The sequence below is a fragment of the Diplotaxodon limnothrissa genome, linkage group LG15 (genome assembly GCF_057381915.1).
Source record: "Diplotaxodon limnothrissa isolate DT_005_m linkage group LG15, D_limnothrissa_male_GT1.1, whole genome shotgun sequence".
NCBI lineage: Eukaryota > Metazoa > Chordata > Actinopteri > Cichliformes > Cichlidae > Diplotaxodon > Diplotaxodon limnothrissa.
Window position 1 is genome coordinate 34,248,217 of NC_140610.1, and position 26,423 is coordinate 34,274,639.

At 42.2% G+C, this 26,423-nt stretch overlaps 1 protein-coding gene across 2 annotated transcripts in view; it reads right to left on the reverse strand.

Annotated features, from left to right (window-relative positions):
* Positions 1 to 13,526: 13,526 nt before the first annotated feature.
* Positions 13,527 to 26,423, reverse strand: part of ankrd6b (ankyrin repeat domain 6b) — a 74,184-nt gene continuing 61,287 nt past the window's right edge. For both annotated transcript variants that reach the window (XM_085372911.1, XM_085372912.1), the window contains 6 exons: positions 25,642 to 25,755; positions 24,434 to 24,604; positions 21,939 to 22,091; positions 19,213 to 19,326; positions 16,602 to 16,887; positions 13,527 to 15,614 (listed from right to left, as the gene is read on the reverse strand). In XM_085372911.1, coding sequence (XP_085229037.1) covers positions 15,037 to 15,614; positions 16,602 to 16,887; positions 19,213 to 19,326; positions 21,939 to 22,091; positions 24,434 to 24,604; positions 25,642 to 25,755 — 1,416 coding nt within the window. In that variant the 3' untranslated portion in view covers positions 13,527 to 15,036. The remainder of the gene's footprint in view (positions 15,615 to 16,601; positions 16,888 to 19,212; positions 19,327 to 21,938; positions 22,092 to 24,433; positions 24,605 to 25,641; positions 25,756 to 26,423) is intronic.

The following is a 26,423-nucleotide window of genomic DNA, read 5'->3' on the forward strand; positions in this document are numbered from 1 at the left end:
GGAGGTCACACAAATGCACCCCCCCCCCCCCCCCCCACACACACACACACAGTGTGTGTTTTATAACCATAGGGTTTTTTTTATTTTTATAATGGGTGTTTGTGTAAATTGTGTGTCACAGAAATAAAAGGCTGATTGTTCTTTGAAGTGGTCTGACACCGAGGACAGAAGGGCTGCTCTGAGATCCTTCCTTTGCTAGCATGTGAAAAACCGGTTGAGCTGTTCGTCTTGCTTCGTTAACGGGAATAAGTCTCTAAACCAGCGGGGCCTGTGGAAGCGCAGACCTAACACTTTCCAATAGCACAAGTTTTTTTGCCAAGAAGTGCGACAGCAAAGAACTGATTGCCCAAATATAAGTTTCCTTACTTTTTCTATGAAGTTTATATGTTTGTAAAAATAAAGTAAACCATCTGCTCTAAACAGGTTTACATAGACTCAAGATTCCTTTTATCATTTTCTTGAAAATGTGTTTTTGGGGTGTTTTGCAAAACTGTAAGTTTCCTCAGTCACACACTTTTTTTCCTTCAGTTAAAAAAACTTGCAGATCTGGCATATTGATCTATCACAGGTTTGATAGCTTATCTCTGGACAGTCAGCTTAAAGAAGAATTTGCAAAGTTCATTGTATTTATTTAAGATAATTTTTGACAGCCACAGCTGTGGCACATAAATTATTTTTATAAGACATTTATCACAGACTACAGACTGACAGAATTACAAGAAACACCTTTTAGTTATCGTCCTTTTTAGTCGTCTGAAAATTTCATATAAAAGCATACGTTTATCTGTTTTAAAGACACAGATAATTTAAGACACAATTACACAAGTAGATATTTCAAGAAGACAGTGTAAACAAACATTTAGGGCAGGGGTAGGCAACTCCAGGCCTCGAGTGTTGGTGTCCTGGAGGTTTTAGATGTGTCCATGATCCATCACAGCTGATTTAATGGGCTAAATGACTCCTCAGCATTTCTTGAAGTTCTCCAGAGGCCTGGTAATGAACTAATCATTTGATTCAGGTGTGTTAACCCAGGGTGCGATCTAAAACCTGCAGGACACCGGCACTCGAGGCCTGGAGTTGCCTACCCCTGATTTAGGGGCTGTGGTTTCACATGTTGCTCCACCTATCATGCGTTAGAGTCACCTTCCAGTAAGTTTCCAGGTCACTTACCCAGTATATGTACTCGGACTAGCACCAGTATGTTTGAGACTCATACAACCAAAAACTGTCTCCTGTTTATTGTGTGAATGCCTCAAGAGATCCTGTTTCTCTTTAAACTTTATTCTACCTTATTCTAGTTGCTCCGACCTTTGCTGGTTAACTACTCGCTCAGTTTTCAGCCGATTTCCACCATTTAAACTTTAATCTGTTCTGCTCCCTATGCTAATGCCAGCTATATCTTTTGGTGCTCATACCTTTCATACTTTTTGAGATATTAAGCTTTTTATGCCATTTTTTGGCAAATCCCACTTATGACAAAAAAAATATTTCAGTAAACAGTTCAACTTTTTTTTTAAACTCTTTTCAACACAAATTTCAGCTTTTTCACCTCTTTTCAGCAGAATTTTCCATTTTTCAATACTTTTCAGCACAAATTCCAGCTTCTTTCGCTGTTTTCACTGCAAACTTCAGCTTCTTTACCTCTTTTCAGCAGAAATTCTGCTAATTCACGTCTTTTCAGCAGAATTTCTAGTTTCTTGGCCTGTTTTCAGCAGAATTTTCATTTTTTTCAACTCTTTTTAGCAGAAAGTTAAGCTCTTTCACCTGTTTTCATCACAAATCTCAGCCTCTTCTGCTCTTTTCAACAGTTTTCAGTTTCTTTACCCCTTTTCTGCACAATTTTCTGTTTCTCCATCTCTTTTCAGCAGAAAGTTCAAAATGTTCACCTCTTTTGAGCAGAATTTTTAGCTTTTTCACCTCTTATCAGCACAAATCTCAGGCTCTTCTGCTCTTTTTGTCATGGTCCTGGGCCATGTGGGCCCAGTATTCTTAGTTCTTTGTATTTTTGTATTTCGTTCCTTATTTTAGGCCATGTTTTCTGAGTTGCCCTCTTGTGTTGTTCCCTTAGTGTTTTCCATTCGTGGCTTTTGCCCCCTGTGTGCCCCTCTGTGTATCTGTGAGCCCTCGTCTCTCCTTATGTTTTATTCCATGTTTCCCCAGCCCACTATGCCCGTGCTCTCTCTCTCTCCTCCTGTTTGCACCTCTGTGTACTTCCTGTTTTACTTTGACAGTCTCCCGTCAGTGTTGTTTACTCCTGCCATGTCTTGTTATGTTTATCTGTGTCAGCTGTGTTCCCATGTGTGGCCACTTCCCCTGATCATCCCTCTTGTGTATTTAGTCTCTGTGTTTCATGTAGTCTGTGTCGCGTCGTCTGTGTTATCTCCCCTACCCCTTGTCATAGTTCCCCAGCCTCAACTAGTCCTAGTTTGTACCTTGTTTAGCCATAGCTTTCCCAGTCTATGTTCAGGTTTTCCCTCAGTTCCTTTGCTGCCTTGTTCCTTATGTTTTCGGCCCTAAATAAAGGCTCGCCTTCTGTTAAGTCCGGTTTTGTGTCCTCACCTCTGTTTGCTCTTGGGTCCTCCACTCACTCCACACGGTCTGCCCCGGCGGTCCGTGACAGTACGACGCGACCAGTATGGACCCAGCGACACAGAGAAGGGAGGTCGTTCAGACAGTGGAAGCGCTATGCTGCCAGTGGATGCAGCGTTCCGGGGAGGAGGATACGGAGGAGTTGCTTCACCCATTGCGGGTGAGCGTAACCGTGTTCCCCTGGCTGTGGGAGGCGCTACCCCCCCCTGATTTCTGATTACCTCCGCACCATCCTCCAACCCCGACCTCAGGAGCAGGCGCCCAGCGCACGGGCCGTGTCACCACCGTTCCGCTGTCACGCAACTTCTCCATCACCGCCTCCACCATCTTGCGGCTCCGGGGTGATTAAAGTTGGCTCACTGAGACTCGGACGCAACCTGGGGTCGCTACCATCCATTCCTTCGTACACGAGCCGCTCACCCTCGCCGTTTCGTTCGGACTTCGCTTCTCCAGCCTCCTTTCTGGCACGGATGTGGTCGGAGGATGAGGAGCCAGCCGTCACAGCTATCAATGTTGTGTCAACAGCCGCTGCTAGGAGGAAGCGGCGCCTTCGTCGCCGCCGCACGTCAGCGCAGCCAGAGTCCGGGGTGTCGTCAGAGCAGTCGCCTGGGCCGGAACCGCTGGCCGAAGCCGCCTCCGAGTCCGTGTCAGCAGTGATTTTCGGCTCTGAGGAGATGTCCCCACAAATCACTGCCCAGGACATCGCTGAACGGGAGCAGGTGGTTCTCGCGGAGCTGGAGGAGAAGCTCCGGTGGAAGCCGTGGCTGACCCCCGACTGTGAGCAAGTCTTTCGGGGAACGCGCCTCGCTCTTGGGGGCCCGCGGAGCTACCAGGGCCTGCCCCCTTTCACTTCCCCTGCAACCGGAGCTTCCGTCACCGCGTCGCCTTCAGGGAAGAGGCGACGGCGACGTCACCGTGGCGCCGCGCGGCAGCTGGCGGTTGGGGAGGGTCTTGTTTCATCTCGTGCCCCTTCCGAAATGGAGGTGAGTGACTGTGCTTTTGCTCCACGTGTCTTTTCCATGGGCGAGATCATGCCCACTGCTGAACTGCTGCCTTGCGGGCTCAGCCATAAGAGAGGCGATCGTATCAAAGAGCCAGAGTCCGTGCAAATATCTGTTTTACCGGCCAAGACTAAAGAGACTGTAAATGGACCAGCTGATAGTAATACTACGAGCAGCAAGACTGAAATTGAACAGCTAGAGAGGCCCCCCAAGGGTTGTAGAGTGTCTCAACATGAATGTTTAGCGTTTCCATGTGTGACCTGTGTTAACCACCACTCAATCACTGATGATGAGTCTGGGGGCATTCTTGTTGCTGGAAATGTGAGCAAAACTGAGCGTGACCCATTAAGTGGGGTTTCCAGGAATTGTGATGTAGAAGCTCTTCATGTGGCCGTACAAGCGCCAACAGAAACCCTGCCAGTGTCATGTAGCGAGGATGGCAGGGCTGTGTCTACCTGTTCTGAGGGAGCAGATAAGGAAATTCGATACCATGTTAATGATTTAGAGAAACCAGAGACTGTTTCCTGTGTGGCTTATATAACTGAGCCTTTTGACTCCCAGTTGAATGCGTCTGAGAATTGTGACCATGAACCCACTCTAGTTGGTGAGGACGCCACTGTGAATTCTAGGCATGGGAACTTAGACCCAGAAATTAACCCTCCTCCATTCCGTGAGGGCAGGGCACCTGTTTCCACCTCTGCCAGGAGTAATTCAGTCCAGGACCTGAGACCAGGTGGCGAACTGATAAACAGTGAGTACATGGGCACGTTAGCCAAGAAGGTGTATTGTGTGTCAGAACATGCTCGGCCTGAGACAGTCATGACTCATGCTAGAGGGTCTATGGATAACCTGGACTGTGTTCTGGATGCTGTGAGAGATAAGGAAACTGTGTTTAGCTCCACAGCGAGGGCAGCCAAGGGCAGCAGAAGCCACGTTAATGGCTTAAAAGGACAAAGTTCTGTTTCAGGTGTTGCTCCCTCAGCCACGCCCCATGAAGCTAATGATCCCAAGGCTGAGTTTGAAGTGCAGTCTACTTTGGTTTTCTGTGACATGACGAATAACATTGTATGTGTTACTGATCGTGACACTGGAAACGTACCCCTAGGCAATATTTCCGCTGGCAGCCATGTGGAGGTCGTCCATGTGACCAAGTTTTCTCACATTAAACCTGAGACAATGAACTCTGAGTTTAAAGATTCTAAGACTGTTGACTCAGGAGACATTGTGTTCTCGGAGTCTAACGCCGGTACTGTGAACATTAAAAGCGTTCACTTTCTTGACCCCTGTTTGAAGATTGCAGGTGCTAAGGACAGTTCTTCACCTGCCCTCTCAGAGCGTGGAGTTATGTCCCAGCGGTCTGTTTCGCCACAGGCTTCAGCCCAGCTAGCAGCGCAGCTCCCTGCCCAGTTCGCAGCCCGACCTGCATCTGCTGCTGGATGCCCGGGTGTGCCAGGCCGGCACCCCGCAGCGACTCCGCTGCTTCCTGCCACGCCAGCTGGAGGGCCCGAGGAGCCCGTTCAGCCTCCTGTCTCCGCTGGAGGGTCCGAGGGGCCCGTTCAGCCTCATGCCTCGTCGGCTGTACAGGCTGCTTCTCAGCCTGCTAAGGATGGCGTGAGCTTTCTCTCCGCCTCAGACTGCCTTCTGCTTCAGCCGTCTCTTCCAGCTGGAGGGCCCGAGGAGCCCGTTCAGCCTCCTGTCTCCGCTGGAGGGTCCGAGGGGCCCGTTCAGCCTCATGCCACGTCTGCTGTACAGGTTGCTTCTCGGCCTGCTAGGAATGGCGTGAGCTTTCTCTCCGCCTCAGACTGCCTTCTGCTTCAGCCGTCTCTTCCTGCTGGAGGGCCCGAGGAGCACGTCCAGCCTCCTTCCACGTCGGCTGGGGGGCCCGAGGAGCCCGTCCAGCACCATGCCACGTCAGCTGGAGGGCCCGAGAGGCCCGTCCAGCCTCACGCCTCGTCAGCTGGAGGGCCCGAGGAGCCCGTCCAGCAACATGCCACGTCTGCTGGGGGGCCCGAGCCGCCCGTCCAGCACCATGCCACGTCTGCTGGAGGGCCCGAGGAGCCCGTCCAGCACCATGCCAGCCTCTTCTGCTCTTATCAACAGTTTTCAGTTTCTTTACCCCTTTTCTGCACAATTTTCTGTTTCTCCATCTCTTTTCAGCAGAAAGTTCAAAATGTTCACCTCTTTTGAGCAGAATTTTTAGCTTTTTCACCTCTTATCAGCACAAATCTCAGGCTCTTCTGCTCTTTTTGTCATGGTCCTGGGCCATGTGGGCCCAGTATTCTTAGTTCTTTGTATTTTTGTATTTCGTTCCTTATTTTAGGCCATGTTTTCTGAGTTGCCCTCTTGTGTTGTTCCCTTAGTGTTTTCCATTCGTGGCTTTTGCCCCCTGTGTGCCCCTCTGTGTATCTGTGAGCCCTCGTCTCTCCTTATGTTTTATTCCATGTTTCCCCAGCCCACTATGCCCGTGCTCTCTCTCTCTCCTCCTGTTTGCACCTCTGTGTACTTCCTGTTTTACTTTGACAGTCTCCCGTCAGTGTTGTTTACTCCTGCCATGTTAAATGTTGCCATTCTTGTACTTAAATCTGTAAGTCTTAGTTCAAACTGTATGATCAAAGACATTCCTTTGTTTCTGACCCCCTCCCCAGCCTGTTGAAAGGTGGGGGAGGCTGTAGTGTTTTATTAAAGGCACATCCCAGGTGAAGGTTCTGTTTTCTTGTTTAGTAAATTTTCTGCTTTCATGACCCTTTTGGTGAACAGGAGGTCACACAAATGCACCCCCCCCCCCCCCCCCCCACACACACACACACACACAGTGTGTGTTTTATAACCATAGGGTTTTTTTTATTTTTATAATGGGTGTTTGTGTAAATTGTGTGTCACAGAAATAAAAGGCTGATTGTTCTTTGAAGTGGTCTGACACCGAGGACAGAAGGGCTGCTCTGAGATCCTTCCTTTGCTAGCATGTGAAAAACCGGTTGAGCTGTTCGTCTTGCTTCGTTAACGGGAATAAGTCTCTAAACCAGCGGGGCCTGTGGAAGCGCAGACCTAACACTTTCCAATAGCACAAGTTTTTTTGCCAAGAAGAAGTGCGACAGCAAAGAACTGATTGCCCAAATATAAGTTTCCTTACTTTTTCTATGAAGTTTATATGTTTGTAAAAATAAAGTAAACCATCTGCTCTAAACAGGTTTACATAGACTCAAGATTCCTTTTATCATTTTCTTGAAAATGTGTTTTTGGGGTGTTTTGCAAAACTGTAAGTTTCCTCAGTCACACACTTTTTTTCCTTCAGTTAAAAAAACTTGCAGATCTGGCATATTGATCTATCACAGGTTTGATAGCTTATCTCTGGACAGTCAGCTTAAAGAAGAATTTGCAAAGTTCATTGTATTTATTTAAGATAATTTTTGACAGCCACAGCTGTGGCACATAAATTATTTTTATAAGACATTTATCACAGACTACAGACTGACAGAATTACAAGAAACACCTTTTAGTTATCGTCCTTTTTAGTCGTCTGAAAATTTCATATAAAAGCATACGTTTATCTGTTTTAAAGACACAGATAATTTAAGACACAATTACACAAGTAGATATTTCAAGAAGACAGTGTAAACAAACATTTAGGGCAGGGGTAGGCAACTCCAGGCCTCGAGTGTTGGTGTCCTGGAGGTTTTAGATGTGTCCATGATCCATCACAGCTGATTTAATGGGCTAAATGACTCCTCAGCATTTCTTGAAGTTCTCCAGAGGCCTGGTAATGAACTAATCATTTGATTCAGGTGTGTTAACCCAGGGTGCGATCTAAAACCTGCAGGACACCGGCACTCGAGGCCTGGAGTTGCCTACCCCTGATTTAGGGGCTGTGGTTTCACATGTTGCTCCACCTATCATGCGTTAGAGTCACCTTCCAGTAAGTTTCCAGGTCACTTACCCAGTATATGTACTCGGACTAGCACCAGTATGTTTGAGACTCATACAACCAAAAACTGTCTCCTGTTTATTGTGTGAATGCCTCAAGAGATCCTGTTTCTCTTTAAACTTTATTGGGTGGATGCCGTAGGCATCCACACTATTGAGATCCTGTTTCTCTTTATTCTTTATCCTTTATTATTCTAGTTGCTCCGTTTCTTTGCCGCTTAACTACTCCCTCAGTTTTCAGCCGATTTTTACCATTCAAACTCTAAACTGTTCTGCTATTTCTGCTTTCGACTGCTATATCTTTTGGTACTTATTACTATTATACTTTTTAAAATATTACACTTTTTTCCTTTAATTTGTCCCATTGAAATGAATGGGAAACTTCTACAATTCTGCTAAAACTTGCTTGTCTTTGAAACTTAACTACTTCCTCATACTTTCACCTAGAAACTCCATTCAAACTTTAAAACGTTCTCAGATGATTGGGCTATTCCTGTGTGATTCAGCTTTTTCATATCTGTTACCGTTTTCATGTAATGACTCTTTAAGTTTTCAGTTACAACTTTGTGATTTTTCAGAAAATACATGTGTTGCTATGGTTGCTATGCAATTAACTCCCACTGCACACTCGTCCGTTCTGAATTTTCTCTTCATGTCTGAACAACTCCTTGCTACTCGCTCAATTTCCACTCAACTTCCACAAATTATACATCAAAACGTAGGTATTTTTGCTGGCTTTAAGACAGTGTCACTATAATTATTGTGAGAGTTACGTTTTTTTCACAATTTGCCTCGAAGTGACACATGGTCTAAAAACTCCCCATTCAAAGTCTATGGGGAGGTTGTGAAACTCAGAGCTGAAATACTGAAACTGAAGGCATTTTCAAATCGTCATATCTCCTTAACGAAGCAAAGTTAAGACATGAGGCTTGTCCCTGTATATCTTCAGACACTCCTGACACTCACAATTCAAGAATTATTTTCTCACCTATTACCGTTCTGAGATGAGTTAGACTTGTTTGAGGGGTGGAAATCTGTCCTCCTCTCATTTTTCAAATTCCGAAAATGAAGCCGTTTCTTCTCTCGTCATATCTCCGCGACGGAGATACAAAGAGCTATGTAAATCGCAGTCAAAGTACACCAAAGTCCGCTGATTCACCCAGTGCAAGAATTATGCTTCTATCCCACCTAGTTTTTGAGTTACACGACGTTTTGTAACTCCAAAAAACGGCGTTTTTCGCGTCTCACCGCGATCTAATTCTGACTCCTCATCACCCTTTTTTTCAAAGCGCCCGCCCCCTTAGAGGTGGCGCGATTGGTAATGACACCGCTCTTCAGACCAGAGGTCGTGGGTTCGATTCCACCTTGGCCCACATGTTTTTTTTTTAACTACAAATTTATACACTATCACAGACCGGTAATTCATATTGATAATTTATTACAATTCTGCAAAGTTTAATGATTTTAGCAGCTTTTCTAATATGGACCTCAGATTCTGGTTAACAGTCTATGGCAGAAATACATACAAGTACACAGCCTGATGAAGCAGACAGAAGCAGTACCTCTGATTGGTTCCGCAGTTTCACCTCTTATCAGCACAAATCTCACCCTCTTCTGCTGTTTTCACCTCTTTTCTGCTAATTTGAGCTTCTGTTCCACAGTGCACTCAGCCTCTTCTGCTGTTTTCATTAGAATTTTAAGCTTTTCCACCTTTTTTCAGTTACGTGAGAACCAGTTTGGCTCAATGAGTAGCTGAAAAATATCAGCCTCTTCTGCTGTTTTAGCAGGATTTCAGAGTTCAGCTTTTTCACTTGTTTTAAGCACAAATTTCAGTTTCTTTACCTCATTTCACAACAAAGTTCTTCCTCTTCACCTCTTTTCTGCTAATTTGAGCTGCTGCTCCACAGTGCACATTTTCCCTCTCATCATATCTTTGCTTGTGACCAGAACTCATTTGGCTCAGAGGGTAGGGCATCTGTCGTGAGACCCGGTGGCAGAGGTTCGAATCCTACCTGTGACAGCTGCTACACATGTTCACTGCTTGCATGCGCTCTGCTTTCTTGACACTCTCCAGTGTGTCATTACACATACAGCCATCTTCAGCAAGCACTTCTGCTTCTACACTTCTTTTCAACTCGGCTTTTTGCTTCTTTACCTCTTTTCAGCAGAAATTATTCCTCTTCACCTCTTTTCTGCTAATTAGAGCTCCTGCTCCACAGTGCACTTAGCCTCTTCTGCTGTTTTCATTAGAATTTTAAGCTTTTCCACCTTTTTTCAGTTACGTGAGAACCAGTTTGGCTCAGTGAGTAGCTGAAAAATATCAGCCTCTACTACTGTTTTAGCAGGATTTCAGAGTTCAGCTTTTTCACTTGTTTTAAGCACAAATTTCAGTTTCTTTACCTCATTTCACAACAAAGTTCTTCCTCTTCACCTCTTTTCTGCTAATTTGAGCTTCTGCTCCACAGTGCACATTTTCTCTCTCATCATATATTTGCTTGAGACCAGAACTCATTTGGCTCAGAGGGTAGGGCAGCTGCCGTGAGACCCGGGGGCAGAGTTTCGAATCCTACCTGTGACAGTTGCTACACATGTTCCCTGCTTGCATGCGCTCTGCTTTCTTGACACTCTCCAGTGTGTCATTACACATACAGCCATCTTCAGCAAGCACTTCTACACCTCTTTTCAACTCATCTTTTTGCTTCTTTACCTCTTTTCAGCAGAACTTCTTCTGATTCACCTCTTTTCTGCTAAATGTTTAGCCTTTTCACCTCTTATTAGCACAATACTAAGCAGCTTCTGCTAATTTCACCAGAATTGTCAGTCTCTCCACCTCTTCTTTGTAAGAATCAGTTTGGTCCAGTAAGGTGAGACGCCGCCTATAGATCAGAAAGGCCAGGTTCGAATCTCGCTCAGGGCAATGTTTTTTGTTTTTTCAACTTTTTCTGCTTTTTTCAGCAGAAATCTTCAGCGTAAGGCATCCACACAGCATTTTCGCAGGAAATGCAATTTTTTCTAGTTCTGCTCTGTTGTACTATTTTTCTAAATCATAGTGTTTCTGTAATGTTTAAGTATTTTTGGCTAAATATATTCTTTCTGTTATCTTATACTATTTCTCCTAAATTCTTGTATTTTTGAGAAGTTATCATGTTTCTGGTAAGTTACAATATTTCTGCTAAATTCTGCTATGCTATTGTATTTCTGCCAAGTATTATGTTTCCTCTAAGATATTGCAGTTCTGCTAAGTTATTCCATTTTAGCAAACTTCTTTTGCTTCTGCAAAGTTTTTACAATTTCTGCAACTTTTCAGCTTTTTCATCTACTTTTTGCATACAGCTTCAGCTTTAAGCATCCACACTGCATTTTCGCAGGAAATGCAAATTTTTCTAGTTCTACCTTATTCTAGTTGCTCCGACCTTTGCTGGTTAACTACTCGCTCAGTTTTCAGCCGATTTCCACCATTTAAACTTTAATCTGTTCTGCTCCCTATGCTAATGCCAGCTATATCTTTTGGTGCTCATACCTTTCATACTTTTTGAGATATTAAGCTTTTTATGCCATTTTTTGGCAAATCCCACTTATGACAAAAAAAATATTTCAGTAAACAGTTCAACTTTTTTTTTAAACTCTTTTCAACACAAATTTCAGCTTTTTCACCTCTTTTCAGCAGAATTTTCCATTTTTCAATACTTTTCAGCACAAATTCCAGCTTCTTTCGCTGTTTTCACTGCAAACTTCAGCTTCTTTACCTCTTTTCAGCAGAAATTCTGCTAATTCACGTCTTTTCAGCAGAATTTCTAGTTTCTTGGCCTGTTTTCAGCAGAATTTTCATTTTTTTCAACTCTTTTTAGCAGAAAGTTAAGCTCTTTCACCTGTTTTCATCACAAATCTCAGCCTCTTCTGCTCTTTTCAACAGTTTTCAGTTTCTTTACCCCTTTTCTGCACAATTTTCTGTTTCTCCATCTCTTTTCAGCAGAAAGTTCAAAATGTTCACCTCTTTTGAGCAGAATTTTTAGCTTTTTCACCTCTTATCAGCACAAATCTCAGGCTCTTCTGCTCTTTTTGTCATGGTCCTGGGCCATGTGGGCCCAGTATTCTTAGTTCTTTGTATTTTTGTATTTCGTTCCTTATTTTAGGCCATGTTTTCTGAGTTGCCCTCTTGTGTTGTTCCCTTAGTGTTTTCCATTCGTGGCTTTTGCCCCCTGTGTGCCCCTCTGTGTATCTGTGAGCCCTCGTCTCTCCTTATGTTTTATTCCATGTTTCCCCAGCCCACTATGCCCGTGCTCTCTCTCTCTCCTCCTGTTTGCACCTCTGTGTACTTCCTGTTTTACTTTGACAGTCTCCCGTCAGTGTTGTTTACTCCTGCCATGTCTTGTTATGTTTATCTGTGTCAGCTGTGTTCCCATGTGTGGCCACTTCCCCTGATCATCCCTCTTGTGTATTTAGTCTCTGTGTTTCATGTAGTCTGTGTCGCGTCGTCTGTGTTATCTCCCCTACCCCTTGTCATAGTTCCCCAGCCTCAACTAGTCCTAGTTTGTACCTTGTTTAGCCATAGTTTTCCCAGTCTATGTTCAGGTTTTCCCTCAGTTCCTTTGCTGCCTTGTTCCTTATGTTTTCGGCCCTAAATAAAGGCTCGCCTTCTGTTAAGTCCGGTTTTGTGTCCTCACCTCTGTTTGCTCTTGGGTCCTCCACTCACTCCACACGGTCTGCCCCGGCGGTCCGTGACACTTTTCAACAGAATTTTCAGCATCTTCACCTCTTTTCAGGACAATTTTCAGTTTCATATCTTTTCAGTCACCTGAGAACAAGTTTGGCTCAGTGAAATGAGCAGCTGCCTTGAGACCAGTTGGCGCTGGTTCAGATCCTACCTGTGGTGCTTGCTGCACGTCTTCCATCCTTGAACTCTCCCTGCTTTCTTGACACTCTTCTGTGGTGTCTTTCAAATAAAGCAGAGTTCAGCTTCTACACAGTGTTTTCAGCGGAGTTCTCCTTCTGCTGTTTTCAGATTCCACTACACGGCATTCACACTGCATTTTCGCAGGAAATGCAACTTTTTCTAGTTTATTTTACTTTTAAGTTATTACAAATGGAACAACAGGACCGGGGGATAGGAAAGAGAAAGACAAGAGAAACTGTGAAAAAGAGAGGGAAAGAAAAACAGAGGGGAAGAGAAGCAGAGAGAGGAGACACTAAAAATCCACTAGATCACTTGCTGGGAAAACCCTCTGAAAACATATGTTTCCACAGTCTTGAATTCACAAGAATCAGCCTGAATGTCCCTGTACACTGCCCGACACGGTAAGAAAACTGTTTGATTCCACAGCTAGTTAAAGCCTCCACTATCCACAGTGCAGAAGCCTGACTGCTCCCCCTGTGTGCAATTACAGTGTATTAAAAGAACAGTACATAAAAATGAAATAAGCAAGAAAGTACTACTTCACAATAAATATTACACTAAAACAGGATTGTAAAGTAAAAATTAAATTCCCCATTATCGTACACTTGCCCATATCCACAATAATTCATATCAGACTTATTACTAAAAATACATTCTGTGAAATGTGAGTAAAGTAAGAGAAATTTACAGATCTTTATCTTACTCAATACTGTTGACCATAATATTTTATTACAGTGATTAGAGCATGCTGTAGGTATTAAAGGTAGTGCTCTCGTTAGTTATGGAGTTCTACAGGGTTCCGTAGCAGTATTATTAGAAAGCAAAGCATACATTTTCACTTTTATGCAGATGACACCCAACTTTACATACCGATGAAGCCAGATAACACACACTTATTAGTTAAACTGCAGGAATGTCTTAAAGACAAAACGACCCGGATGACCTCAAATTTTCTGCTTCTAAATTCAGAGAAAACTGAGGTTATAAAAAAATCGTCAAAATATGGTCTCTAACCAGATGGCTACTCTGGATGACACTACCTTGGCCTCCAGTAACATTTTGAGGAATACTTTTTGAACAGGATATGTCCTTCAAAGCGTACATTAATGTAGAAGGACTGGACCCAGACACACAGTGTACGAAACGTTTCTTTTTATTTCTCGACACAGCAGTGTACTTTTAAGGTTTGGCACACACGATTCTCACTGGAGGTGTCTCCTGGCGTTGCGCACACCTTCTAAAGCCTTTCCTCCTCTCGTGAGTGTCACGACTCACTCGATAAATCTTTTAATAACACATAGTCGGGAGGTCTGCACGGCTTCAGGGCGCACCACGTGATAATCAATTTCTATCACTTGGCTGAGCCTAGAATGTTATCACAAGACTGCTCCAGTGGAAAATCTCCCATAAAGTGAACCTCCCAAGCTGGCGGGACCTTCTAGTGAGGCTATTAATGGTTGTAATCGCATCCCTGCATACTGCCACAACAGTTTATTAGACTGGCCAATCCATACCCAGAATTAGGGGGAGCGACAGGCACGAGCAAACCGCACCCTTAATCCTATGTGTTTTGTCCTTGTATTTTAATATCAGTGGCACAATAGGATACTTGTGAATATCACCATGAACACATCTCACTTCCATCCATTCTGCCTCCAACAATGCCCCACGGCGCGGCAACCGCAACCAGCTGCTCCAGGTCCCCCATCTGCCGGTCCAGCTATTCCCACAACTGCTCCATCTGCTTCTGTTGTGCGCCCGCCTGATCACGGCTCACGGTCGCCATCTCTGCCAGCATCTGAGCCAGGATTTGGAGTGGCTGCGCCTGTGGCGCGGCCTGAGGCTCGGACATACTCCACTGGGTTTCAGCACCACTGTACAAGGACCGGACCCACACAAACAGTGTACGAAACGTTTCTTTTTACTTCTCGACACACAGCAGTGTACTTTTAAGGTTTGGCACACACACTTCTCACTACAGCTCTCTCCCGGCGTTGCGCACACCTTCTAAAGCCTTTCCTCCTCTCCACTCCAGCATCACTGACAACAGTAGAGAGCTCATCAGTGCCACACGACTACCTGTCCACTCACCTGCCTGGCACTGCCCCTTGAACTCGCTGCGCCACCCCTCCCCTGCAGCTGAGCCAGGGACCACACCTCCACCACAATTAAACATACATGTAGGACTGTTTTCTTCTATTTACACAATATCTCCAAAATTAGAAACATCCTGTCTCAGAACGAAGCTGAAAAACTAGTTCATGCATGTATTACATTTAGGCTGGACTACTGTAATTCATTATTATCAGGGTGTCCGAAAAAACTTCAGACAGGAACTAGAAGGAGAGAGCATATTTCTACTGTACTGGCTTCCATTCATTGGCTTCATTGGCAAATCCAGAATCAAATTTAAAACCCTTTGCCTCATAAAGTCTTCTATAATCAGGCTGCATCTTATCTTAAAAACTTCATACTACCACACCACCCCAATGGAGCACTTTGCTCTAAGACTGTGGTTCTGAGGTTCTGCAGTTTTGTATACTGGTCCTCAAGAGGAATCACATTTATATGATGTTTGGTCAATGCTGGACAGATCTCAGCAGTTTTTTTCTCCAGCAAATGGATTGTATCTTAACAGTCCTCGTCCCGATGCATTCTCAGCATACGTAGCTCATCCTCCAGGTAGGCAATCCTATTAATCAGAGCATCTTTCTCTGTCTGAGCCTTCTGATCTGCCTGCCATTGAGCCTCCTGCACCTTCCTCTCATACCAGCGCTCCATCTGAGTCGAGACCGTCTCAAAGAAATACTGGGTCACCTCAATGGCATGCATGTTGTCCCTCTCCTGAGTAAACGTAGGCTGGCCTCCAAAGACCTCTGGAGGCCTGACCTTTATGTCCCCTCTCAATTTAGTCCTACCCTGAAAATATTTCTTCTGGTGCTTCCCTGTATCACAGTGTCCTTCCTTCTCTCTGATCCCTATGTCATTTCTGCTGCTGCAGCGCCGCTCCGTGGCTGGAGAGAAGCTGCTGGATCTTTGGCTCCTGGCCCCACTCCTCATTATGTCCACATCATTCAGCTCCTGGTTCTTCCTCTTGGTGTCAGCAGAGGTCACAGAGCGCTCCTTTGGCCGAACCACCTGAACAGATGATGGGGGGTTCTTGGCTGCTGTGGGAGAGTCATCCTCAGTATTCTGATCCTTATCACCATCTGTACAATTCACAAGAGGTTCAGCCAACATTAAGCTTCACGGTACCCTGCTGTGCTTCTAAATTCAGATACAACTGTATTTGGCCCTAAAAATCATGTGTGTGTGTTTTTTTTAATCCTGTTGGCGTTCCCCGAGCCTGGTTCTTCCAAAGATTTTCATCCTGCTTACTCATGAGCGAGTGTCTGATTGGGGGTTTTCTCTGTATTATTCTAGGGTCTGTACCTTACAATGCAAAGGTACAGACCCCTGAAGCCTGTCTGTTGCTGTATAAATAAGATTAGAATAGAACCCACTAGGCAGCCTGATAATTAGCATGCAATGCAAATCTGCAGTCACGAATAGCATGTAGCATTTTCTCTGTTGTATTTTCATGGTGTGAATAGACCTATAAATGCTGTATAGAATTCCTGTTTTTTCAGATTCCAGAACTGATGCCAAATTTGGGTGGGAATGGGTAGGAATTATATAATTGTTCATTTTTTATTATTTGTTTATGTATACTGAAGATACTTGCTGTTTTCTTTTGCATATCACTGGCCACTTAGCATTTAGACATTATCAAGACAGACTTTGATGACCAGCTGTTCTGAATTTTTCAGAAACTGCTGGGTTACTGGGATTTTCCCACACAACGATACACAGAAAAATGTGGAAAACAATTTTGTGAGCAGTTCTCTAGGCACGAATGCCTAGTTGAGAATGGGCAAACTGAGTTCCTGAAACAGTAACTCATTAAAACCAAGGTATTCAGAAGAGCATTACTGAACAGTGTACACATAACATGTGGAACCTTGAAGCAGCTGAACTACAGCAGAAGACCACACCAGTTATCACTCCTATCAGCTCAGAACAGGAAAATGAGGTTTCATTGGATTCATTTTATTAATTTACAGGGTCGCTGTTTTAAATTTGATTTGAAGCTTCTTCTTTTTTTTCTTTTTTTTCTGAAACAAAACAAAGCATCTTTGTTTATGCTGATTTGTTACCTGGAGAGCTCTCCACATGAACAACAAAGTAGTGACTGGCTGTGCCACCCTCTGCCACACTAGACTCTTCCCGGCTGAACTCCAGGAGTGGAGGGTCACTGTGGTGCTCAAGGCACTGGGAGCTGCCCCCTTGTCCAATGGGCACCACAGCGAAGGGTGCTACATTAGCTTCGGCCACAGTAGAGGAGTGCTGTAACTTGGTGCTGCTGGGCTCTCCTGTGACACGGCCCTCCATGTTCTGCAGTTTGGACAGACACCAGCTCTTCAGTTCACTGGCCAGAGCTGTCTGCTTAGGGGACACAATGAACCACACACAAGAGTTCTATTAATGACAGAAGAGCTCATTAGATCAGTTCCCATTCATTTAATGCATACACTGTCCTAAAAGTAGATTAAAAGAAAACAATGATGTAATCTTTAATGGAGTTCATCTATTCATCATTATATCCTGACATCCACCTAATCCAGCACATTAGTCCCGTATAAGATCACCTACTGAGATTGAAAAGTTGTGTACAGTTCAGTTTAATTAATTGTGCACAGGTCAACTGATCAGGTCCCCTGCTTGCAGATATACGGGCACTTCAGCATACTGTGGACCAGTACAGAAAAAGAATGATAATGCTAGCTGCAGGAGTCAATAGACATACTGAAGCATATATTACTAAAAGAAGTAGAGACCAGACAGAATTGCACCCTATTAATATTACAGTGCCTCTTTGTACAGCATCAAGCTATAAGAGAAGTCCTGGAATCTCTTTGGATAGACCGTCTCTAGATTCAGCTCGTGTGAACATGATGCAGTTGACAAAATTTTATACGTAATATATCGAGAACATCTGACTAGTTTAATGTTCTGGGGTTCCACAGCCAGCTGAGTGCGAATGAGGCAGTGAAATGACTCTGGGTGGAATGTGCTAATGTAATTACACGGCAAGATATTCCTCTGCCTTCAACAGCATCCACATCCAGTTTATAGGTTCATAGAATGTGATCTATAATTGTGAGCATTTGCAATACTGTTATTTCAATTTAATTCAATTGAATGTTTGGGCCCACTGTGTAATTATTAGTATGAAAATCATGACGACTTAAGAAATGCTTAGAAAAATTACAGTAACATCTATTCTACTTCACATACTTATGACTTAAAGGAATGGGCCACAGCACCAATAGCTTCACATTCACAATTAAAACAACAATTCTATTTTGTTGGCTAGATGTAATAAAACTATAACAATTGCCATGAGGGCATTGGTTACCCTGTGAAACATTCCAATAGAGCACTTCACTCCCAGACGCTGGTTTACTTGGGGTATCTAGGATATTTAAAAGTAGAATGGGAGGCAGAGCCCCTCTTTTGTGGAAGCCTAACAATAGGTTTAAACTTTCCTTTTTGAGGAAAGCATAAAGTTGGGGCTGGATCAGGTGACCTTGAATCCTCCCTTAGTTATGCTGCAATAGGTGTAGGCTGCTACAGTTTCCCATGATGCACTGGGTGCTTCTTCACTTACCTGTGTGTTTACACCACTTTGCACTTAATAATTAGTTATTATTCTCTGGCTTTCTTGCACAGCATGTCTTTTGTCCTCTTCTCACCCTCAATTAGTCACAGCAGATGAATGCCCCTCCCTCAGCCTGGTTTTGCTGGTACTCCTTTTCTGTTACTTTTACGTTAGCTGTAATGGGACACACACCTTCCAAAAGGTTCAGCTTTTATCTCGTCCGTCCACAGAGTATTTTCCCAAAAGTCTTGGGGATCATCAAGATGTTTTCTGGCAAAACTGAAATGAACCTTTATTTTCTTTTTGCTCAGCAGTGGTTTTCGTCTTGGAACTCTTAGCCTGCCATACAGGCCATTTTTGCTCAGTCTCTTTCTTATGGTGGAGAAATGAACACTGACTAAGGTCAGTGTTCATTGAGGCAAGTGAGGCCTGCAATCTTTAGATGTTATTCTGGAGTCTTTTGAGACCTGTTGGATGAGTTGTTGCTGCTATAACCTTTCCGGACTGAGAGATCTCAATTACTTTGTTTGTCATTTTTTCCTGAATTTCGATCGCAGCATGATGTCTGGCTTTTGAGGATCTTTTGGTCTACTTCCCTTTGTCAGGCAGGTCCTATTTAAGTGATTCCGAACAGGCGTGTAGTAATCAGGCCTGGGTGTGACTAGAGAAATTGAACTCAGCATTTCAAAGATGTGATACACCACAGTTAATTTATCTTCTTAATTATAAACACCTTCATTTAGAAACTGCATTTTGTGTGTACTTGTGTTATCTTTGCTTAATATTTAGATTTTTTGTTAATCTAAAACATTTAAGTATGACAAACATACAAAAAAATAGGAAATTAGGATGGGGGCAAACACTTTATCACAGCACTCAATGATGATGCCCAATTTCGATAGCTTGTTGTGTCCCAATGTCATGCAGACCCCGGTTAACATTTTCTATTGCCTTTGTTTGATCTGGAGATTACAGTAAAAGGTCAAATATGTTAAATTTCCTTTTTCTTCATGAACAAACTTCACACACAACAAACATCATTCTGTGATGGCTTCATACACAGAGCAGTCAGAGTTCCACAGTCAGAGGTATCCTGACAGTGTTACCTGTCTCTTTTCTGCTTCACGTCGTTCCTGCAGGGCCCGTTGCTCGATCCTCTTCAGACAGCTGCTTCTCTCTGCTGACGCTCTCTCCACTGTCATCTTGTCAAGAGCCCAGATCTAATCACAGACAACAACGTGAAAACAGGGCTGACACCGTTAAAAAGATAAAGGATTTATCTACTGTGCTTCCTATCATTTTACTGCATGTCTGCATTCAAACCCTGCTGTCACACAGGCTAAAGGCAGAGCTTTATTCACCTTCATTCTACAAATGCATTCAAGTTTAGGCTTCACTAAAAACCCAAGAATAGACAGACATCCTTGTTCTGTTTATTCTGTTCTGTCACAGTTTTACAAAGGTGTATTAGGGCCACATTAAGAAAAAAAATTGAGAATAAAGTTTTATTTCAAGAAAACAGTCATAATAAAAAGCCAAAATGTGCACATTACAGTTACTGTTTTAAGACAAACTGTCAATGCTGCCATACCCTCTACAAAATGACTCGTGTAGAAACAAACTTGGTGAAACAAATTGATCGGCTGTTTTGTGATCGAACATACATTCTCTTTATTGCACGATGGTGCAATCTGTTCATTACCATCTGTCCATATTTTGTTTTGTACCAATCCACTCTTCCCTGTTTGTGTGTTTTTCAGTCTGACCACATGCATCCTCTTACCACACCGTGTTTATATGCCAAAAGAGAAATCATTTCCTTCTTTGTAACTAAAACCAATTCTGAATTTTTTATTCTCATGTACTAATATTATTTTATTATTATATGAATATAGCGCAAGGTTCAGTTACCTTTGTACAAAAATAGTTGGTAGAATTGTCCTTCAAGGAGCTACTTTTTACTTTCTTACTTGGAGTACATTCCAGAGCCTGCACTTTTTCACTTTGACTTGAGTAAAAAAAGTTGCTTCAGTACTTCAATCTTACTGGAGTAGCTTTCAACCTCTTTACTTCTACTTAGATAAGTAAATTCTGTACTTTTGCTACTTCTGCAGACAACACACACACATAACACATAAAAATAATTACTCACACTAATAGGAGTAACTAAGGTGCATCCGGAAAGTATTCACAGCGCTTCACTTGTTCAACATTTTGTCATATTCAAAAATGAATGACATTAATTTTTCACATCAAAATTCTAGACATAATACCTTATAATGACAAATTGTAAAAAAAAGTTTGCTAGAAATTCTTTTAAGTTTATTAAAAATAAAACATTTATATAAAAATTTATATATAACATGTACATGTAGCCTTGTTATTTTAGTGAAGCATCTTTGGCAGCAATTACAGCCTTAAGTCTTGAGTATGACGCTACAAACTTGGTACACCTATTTTTGGACAGTTTCCTTTTGCAGAACCTTCCAAGCACCATCGTGTTGGATGGGGAGCATCAGTGCACAGCCATTTTCCCATCTTTGCAATTCAATTCAATTTTATTTGTATAGCACCAAATCAGAAGAACAGTTCCCTCAGTGAGCTTTACGTTGTAAGGTAAACCCTGCAATAAAAAAACAAACAGGCAGAGAACCCGCAACAATCAATTGACCCCCTATGAGCAAGCACTTTGGCGACAGTGGGAAGGAAAAACTCCTTTTTAACAGGAAGAAACCTCCGGCAGAACCAGGCTCATGGAGGGCGGCCATCTTGACCGTTGGGAAGAGAGAAGGAAGACATCTCTCTCTCTATGCGGCATTCTGAATCAACTGAAGGCTTTTCAGGGAGTAGGACAGCCTGATAATAATTATAACAATGAATTACAATAGCCTAGCCAATTTACAACAGCAGGACTCTAAGTTGTAGAAACATCTGACAGATGATTGGTAGAAACAGGATTCACCTGAGCTCAAATTTTGAGTAGCAAAGTCCGTGAATGTTTATATACTTATGTGTGTGGTATATTTTGGATTTGTATACATTTTTTAAGGAATTTCAAACAACTTTTTTCACTTTGTCATTATGGGGGTATTGTATCTAGAATGAGGTGAAAGTGAAAATGAAGTTAATCCATTATGGAATTAGGCTGTAAGATTTTAATATATGGAACAAGTGATGTGCTGTAAATACTTTTTTTGGATGCACTATAACTTGCTTCCATTTCAACAATCTGTCAACAAGGGGATTCCCAAAGACTCATTAGCAGAAAACTTGGCATATCACGACTTGGTGTGCAGTACGCCCTTGAAAATGTAAGAAAACTTGGAAAAGTGGAAACCAAAAGATGAAGCCAAAAGGCAGGCCTAAAAAAAACCTAGACGGTAGATGAACAGTATCTAAAAAGCCTTAGTCCTTAAGGAATTAATCTGGCCGTTCAGTTGATCTATCTACACTTCATGAGACCTTATCAGAAATGGCCTCAGTCATGTCCAGGGTGTACGCTGGTGTACGCAGCAGTGAGGGGCAGCGTACACCCTGGACAGATCGCCAGTCTGACACATAGAGACAGACAAACAGTCACACTCACATTTACACCTATGGGCAATTTAGAATCATCAATTAACCTCACTTGTGAGAAGAAGAGAGAACCCACATAAATTCCACACAGAAAGACCACTCATGAAGGAAGGGAAAAAATAGGGCGGCAGAGTTGAGAGGTAGGGAGGCCTCTGAAATGCTGTTAACCTCGTGAATAGCACCAACTGCAGTTAATGTTATGTGAGTGCTTACTTTCTTTTGTGGATCAGTTGCAATGAGCAACTGTATATGCTACCTGGTGTTTGTTCTTGCGGTCGAGCTGGCCCATCTTGCTGTTCAGTTGGTCTTGAATGATGTGGATCTCAGTTTTCATTTCCTCCTTGGTAGCTTCCAGCTGGTTTTCCAGTTTATTTATGAGAGGCTCACAGCGGCAGCCATTCAGAGGAGCCTGTAACACAAACCAGCAATCCATATTTAAATCATTAAGGTATTGTAGTGGAAAAATGACAGAAACAAGGATGTTCATTAGGAATAAATGAAAACATTCTGAGCACTCACATGTGATGTAATTAACTCTTTACCTTTAAAACAGATAAATAGTAAGTGCTTGGTACTGTTGCCTGATATGCCTCAATGGTCACATTAAACATGAAGGGTTTTAGCCCATCATTACATTCTACAGTCTACAGGTAGGTTGAAGGGCAGAGGTGGAGGGTTGCCTGTAAAATGTAGTACATTACCACATTCAGGCGTTTTACACAGCGCCCATCAGCTGCGCACACTCAGCATAGACCCAGGGTTATTATAAATAGAAAAAATACACCAGAGGAAAGTAGTAGAGTAGTAGACTGAAGCTCCTTGCATGAATCAAAAGCAGAATTCACAATTTTCTTCAGACCTCCACCATAGGCATGCCACAGAAAATGGACAAAATCCAGAAGTTTATGAACAGTGTGATAATAACCTTTGGTTTGTGTAATGTTAGAAGAGGAAATTAAGGAAATTCCAGCAGAAAAAAGGGAAATACGAGTTTTGTTGATTTGTGTATTTTGTAACAACGTTTCTTAGCAATAAATCATACAATGGGAAAGCTTTTTCATTTCCTCTTAAATGATGTCACATTTGTAAGGAAAATGCATTTGTGGGCTGAGCAACAGAGAGGATTTAATGCCAAGAAGCATTGCTACGACAAACAAATGGACATTTTCTTTAAATTTTCATTAGTCGCTCTGGTCACTGTGGTATAAGTGTCTCTTAATTATTTTATCAAGATTTAATACACACTACTAACCCGTTCATCCATAAGTTATGTCAACTTTAATCAGGATATTTTTCTTAAGTATTTTTATTTATCTGTTGGTATGAAAGGAAGAATAAAAATATTTAAGAAGAAAATCCTTATTGAGGTTGTGATAATTCATGCATGACAGGGTTAAATAACAATAATTACAATGAAACACATCATAGTAACATGATAGTAACACCAGTGGGTGGCAGGGTATGGGGTGGCACATCAGTGTCCAATGTAGTGGTTTAGTTAGAAGTCTTAAAAAACAAACTAAACCTGTCTGAAGGATAGAAAAAAAAACTTTAGGAATTTTATTTTTTTTAATTTCATCTTTATTTATACAGGTAAAATCATTGAGACACTAGGTCATATTTTCAAGATATATCCATACAAACTTCAACATGTTAATACATACTATAGTTATTAAAAATGGAATGGCAAAATCAACAATATGGTACATTCTTAAAAAGAAGGAATTTAATAGCCAGCTCAGCAGCAACAAAAAGCCTGTAAGCCCACAAAAATGGACAATCACTTTTTTTTCTTGATTAATAGAAACTTGACTAGCCAAGTCAAGAACACACTCAAGGAGATATCAGAGACATGTCCATGAATGTAAATACAGAGGATTTACAACAAGGTACAAACCACTAGTTACAGCCAAGAACAAACTGGCTGCTGATGAAATGTACAAAACTATACTCTCCACTCAGATTAAGCCATGTGGTGTAAATGATCACACAGACTTCATAGTGCGAATGAAAACCTATCCAAAACATACTACAAAAGCAAACCAATAGCTTCTGGAAGCAAAAAATTGATATTCTGCAATGGCCAACTCGGTCACAACATCCTAACCTAACAGTACATGCTTTTTAATTGCTGAGGATACAAATGAAGCAACAGAGACCTACAAACAAGCAACATCTGAAGGTGGCTGTAGTAAATGCTTTGTAAAGAATTTCAAGGGGCAAAACACAGCATATTGTGATGTACCTGGATCCTAGACTTAACCTCCTAGGACCTGCCGTCCACATATGTGGACATCACATTTTGGGTTATTTAGACCAAAATACTCAATTTTGCTCTACATGGGCCTGATATCCACTTACGAGGACATTATACTGCTACTGTTGTATCAAAATTTTAAATGAATATCCTCATTTGTGGCTCTCATTTTTCTTAAAAACAAAAACAAGGTAAAAAAAAATCTGGTAATTCTTTGTTTTTGCATTTATCGGGCCCCAATATGCCCAAATATCAAAGAGAAATTAAAAATGCATGTCGTGGAAGGGTCTTAGGAGGTTAAATACTATCGTTAGAACTACTTTAGTAATTACCAGTAACCAAGCTAGATACAAGATACTGGCATTTACTGTCTGAAGAATAATTATTTGCTTTTCTCAGTGTCTACCTAGCCTGGTTGTTATTTAACAGCACCTTACTTGTGCCAAACTGGCACCCTCAGTGTTGGCGAAAACATGGTAATGATAGTCACTTACCTGCATTATCTTGCCATCTTTTGCTCGGTACAGCGTGTACAGCTGATAGGCTTTGAAGTTGTGTGGAGGGATGGAAACATAAGGGGCGGTTCCACGCAGTTTACCTTTCTTCTTATGAATGGTTCCACAGTGCCTGGTCTCTCTGCAGTGCAGAGGGTCAGACAAAGATGGCTGCAACGGCATTTGTAGGGAATTAATATGTTAAGCTTTTGGTTTTTATATTGTGCAATGTGTACATTGTGCCTTATCTACATTTTTTAGTTATATCAGTGGCACTTCTTCAGGACAAGCATGTAAAAACTGACATAAACTAAAAAGCTCCTGGCATGTTTGCATCCATCCTTTACATTACTGCCATCTTGTGGTAGTAGTAGATATTTAACTAACTACGTAGGTAATAATATTTTACAATCCATTGGCTAGGAAGGAGAAAGATAGAAAGATGAAGACATCCATATAGAGTGCAGACAGGCAGGTATTTTTTGATGTGATCCATCATCTGTGTCACCGTGTGTCACTGACTTAAGTTGTATCTATATTTTATGTTATATACTCTATATTATATATGTTGAATGGATATATCGTGATTTATAGTTAGATTAATTCCTCTCGAAGATTAATGGTTCATGCTAACACTATGCATCAAGTCTTATGACCTATTGCTCTGCAGTGACCATAAAACTGCAATAGTTAACCAACACTATGTGGTCGTAAGTTATTAATTCATGAGTAACAAGTAATTGATTTTGGCTACAAAAATATCCTGCTGGCCATAAATAAGTTGCAATCGGAATTACCTCTAACCATAAATGTGTCCGAAAGATGCCAAAATATCCCTTCTCTCTATATCTTTCTGTTACGCCTTGTCTTTGTCATTGTCTGTCTTTGTCTGCTGCTTGTGCAACACCAGGGCTGTACACCCCAGGTTTGCTTGGTTTTTGCTGTGCTGTTCTTGGGTCTAGAAACTCATTAAACTGTTTCAACCTTCTCTGCTCTTCTCCAGAGGACAATTTTTCAGTGGTTTTAAATGGTTTTTAAATGGATCTAAAAAGGTGACTCTTCCTGTGACCAGCTGGACAAAGTCCAGGACAAACCTGGGATAGTTTCTTCTGAGGTTAGCCCTCATTACTGGTTACTTTCGCTTTTTTTTTTTTTTTTTAAAGGTTTTTATTCCATGGTTTATTCCATATTTATATGCACGGTCTTACCTTTTTTTTCCGCTTCCTGTTCTTTCCTCTCCTGGCGTTAGACTCAGTTACCTTAGTGTGTTTGCAGGCAGCTTGGTCACTGCTCTGGCTGTCGCCTGCAGCAGATACACTACTCTGTAGAACGAGAGGAAGGTTTATCTAAGCAGGTTCCAGAAACATTTAAACAGTATGAAAGATTTTAAAGTGGACATTATGAGACATATTGTGGATTTTTGTCTTTTCCCTTTTCTTTTTTCAATAATTCAAGTCTACAATTCTATCAAAATCGCAGTGTTCCCAATCGTTTCCTTTGCTATATTCAGTGGAATATTCAGTGGCAAGGACATTTCACGACTGGATTTGTGCACAGGTGGCATCCTATTAAGGTACCACACTGGAATTCACTAAAGTCCTGAGAGCAACTCATTCTTTCGTAAATGTTTATAGAAAAAGTCAAGCATGCCCTGGTGTCAAATTGTATATACTTGTGGCCATGAAAGTGATAGGAACACCTGAATTCAGTGATTTGGATGGGTGAGTGCATACTTTTGGCCAATTCAGTTCATGTCAATTCAGTTTTATTTCTATAGCACCAAATCACAACAACAGTCACCGCAAGGCGCTTTATATTGTAAGGTAAAGACCATACAATCAGACATCCGTCTTTGAGCAAGCACTTTGGCGACAGTTGGGAAGGAAAAACTCCCTTTTAACAGGAAGAAACCTCCAGCAGAACCAGGATCAGCGACAGGCAGCCATCTGTCATGACCACCTGGGGGTGAGCAGAGGGAGACAAGACAAAA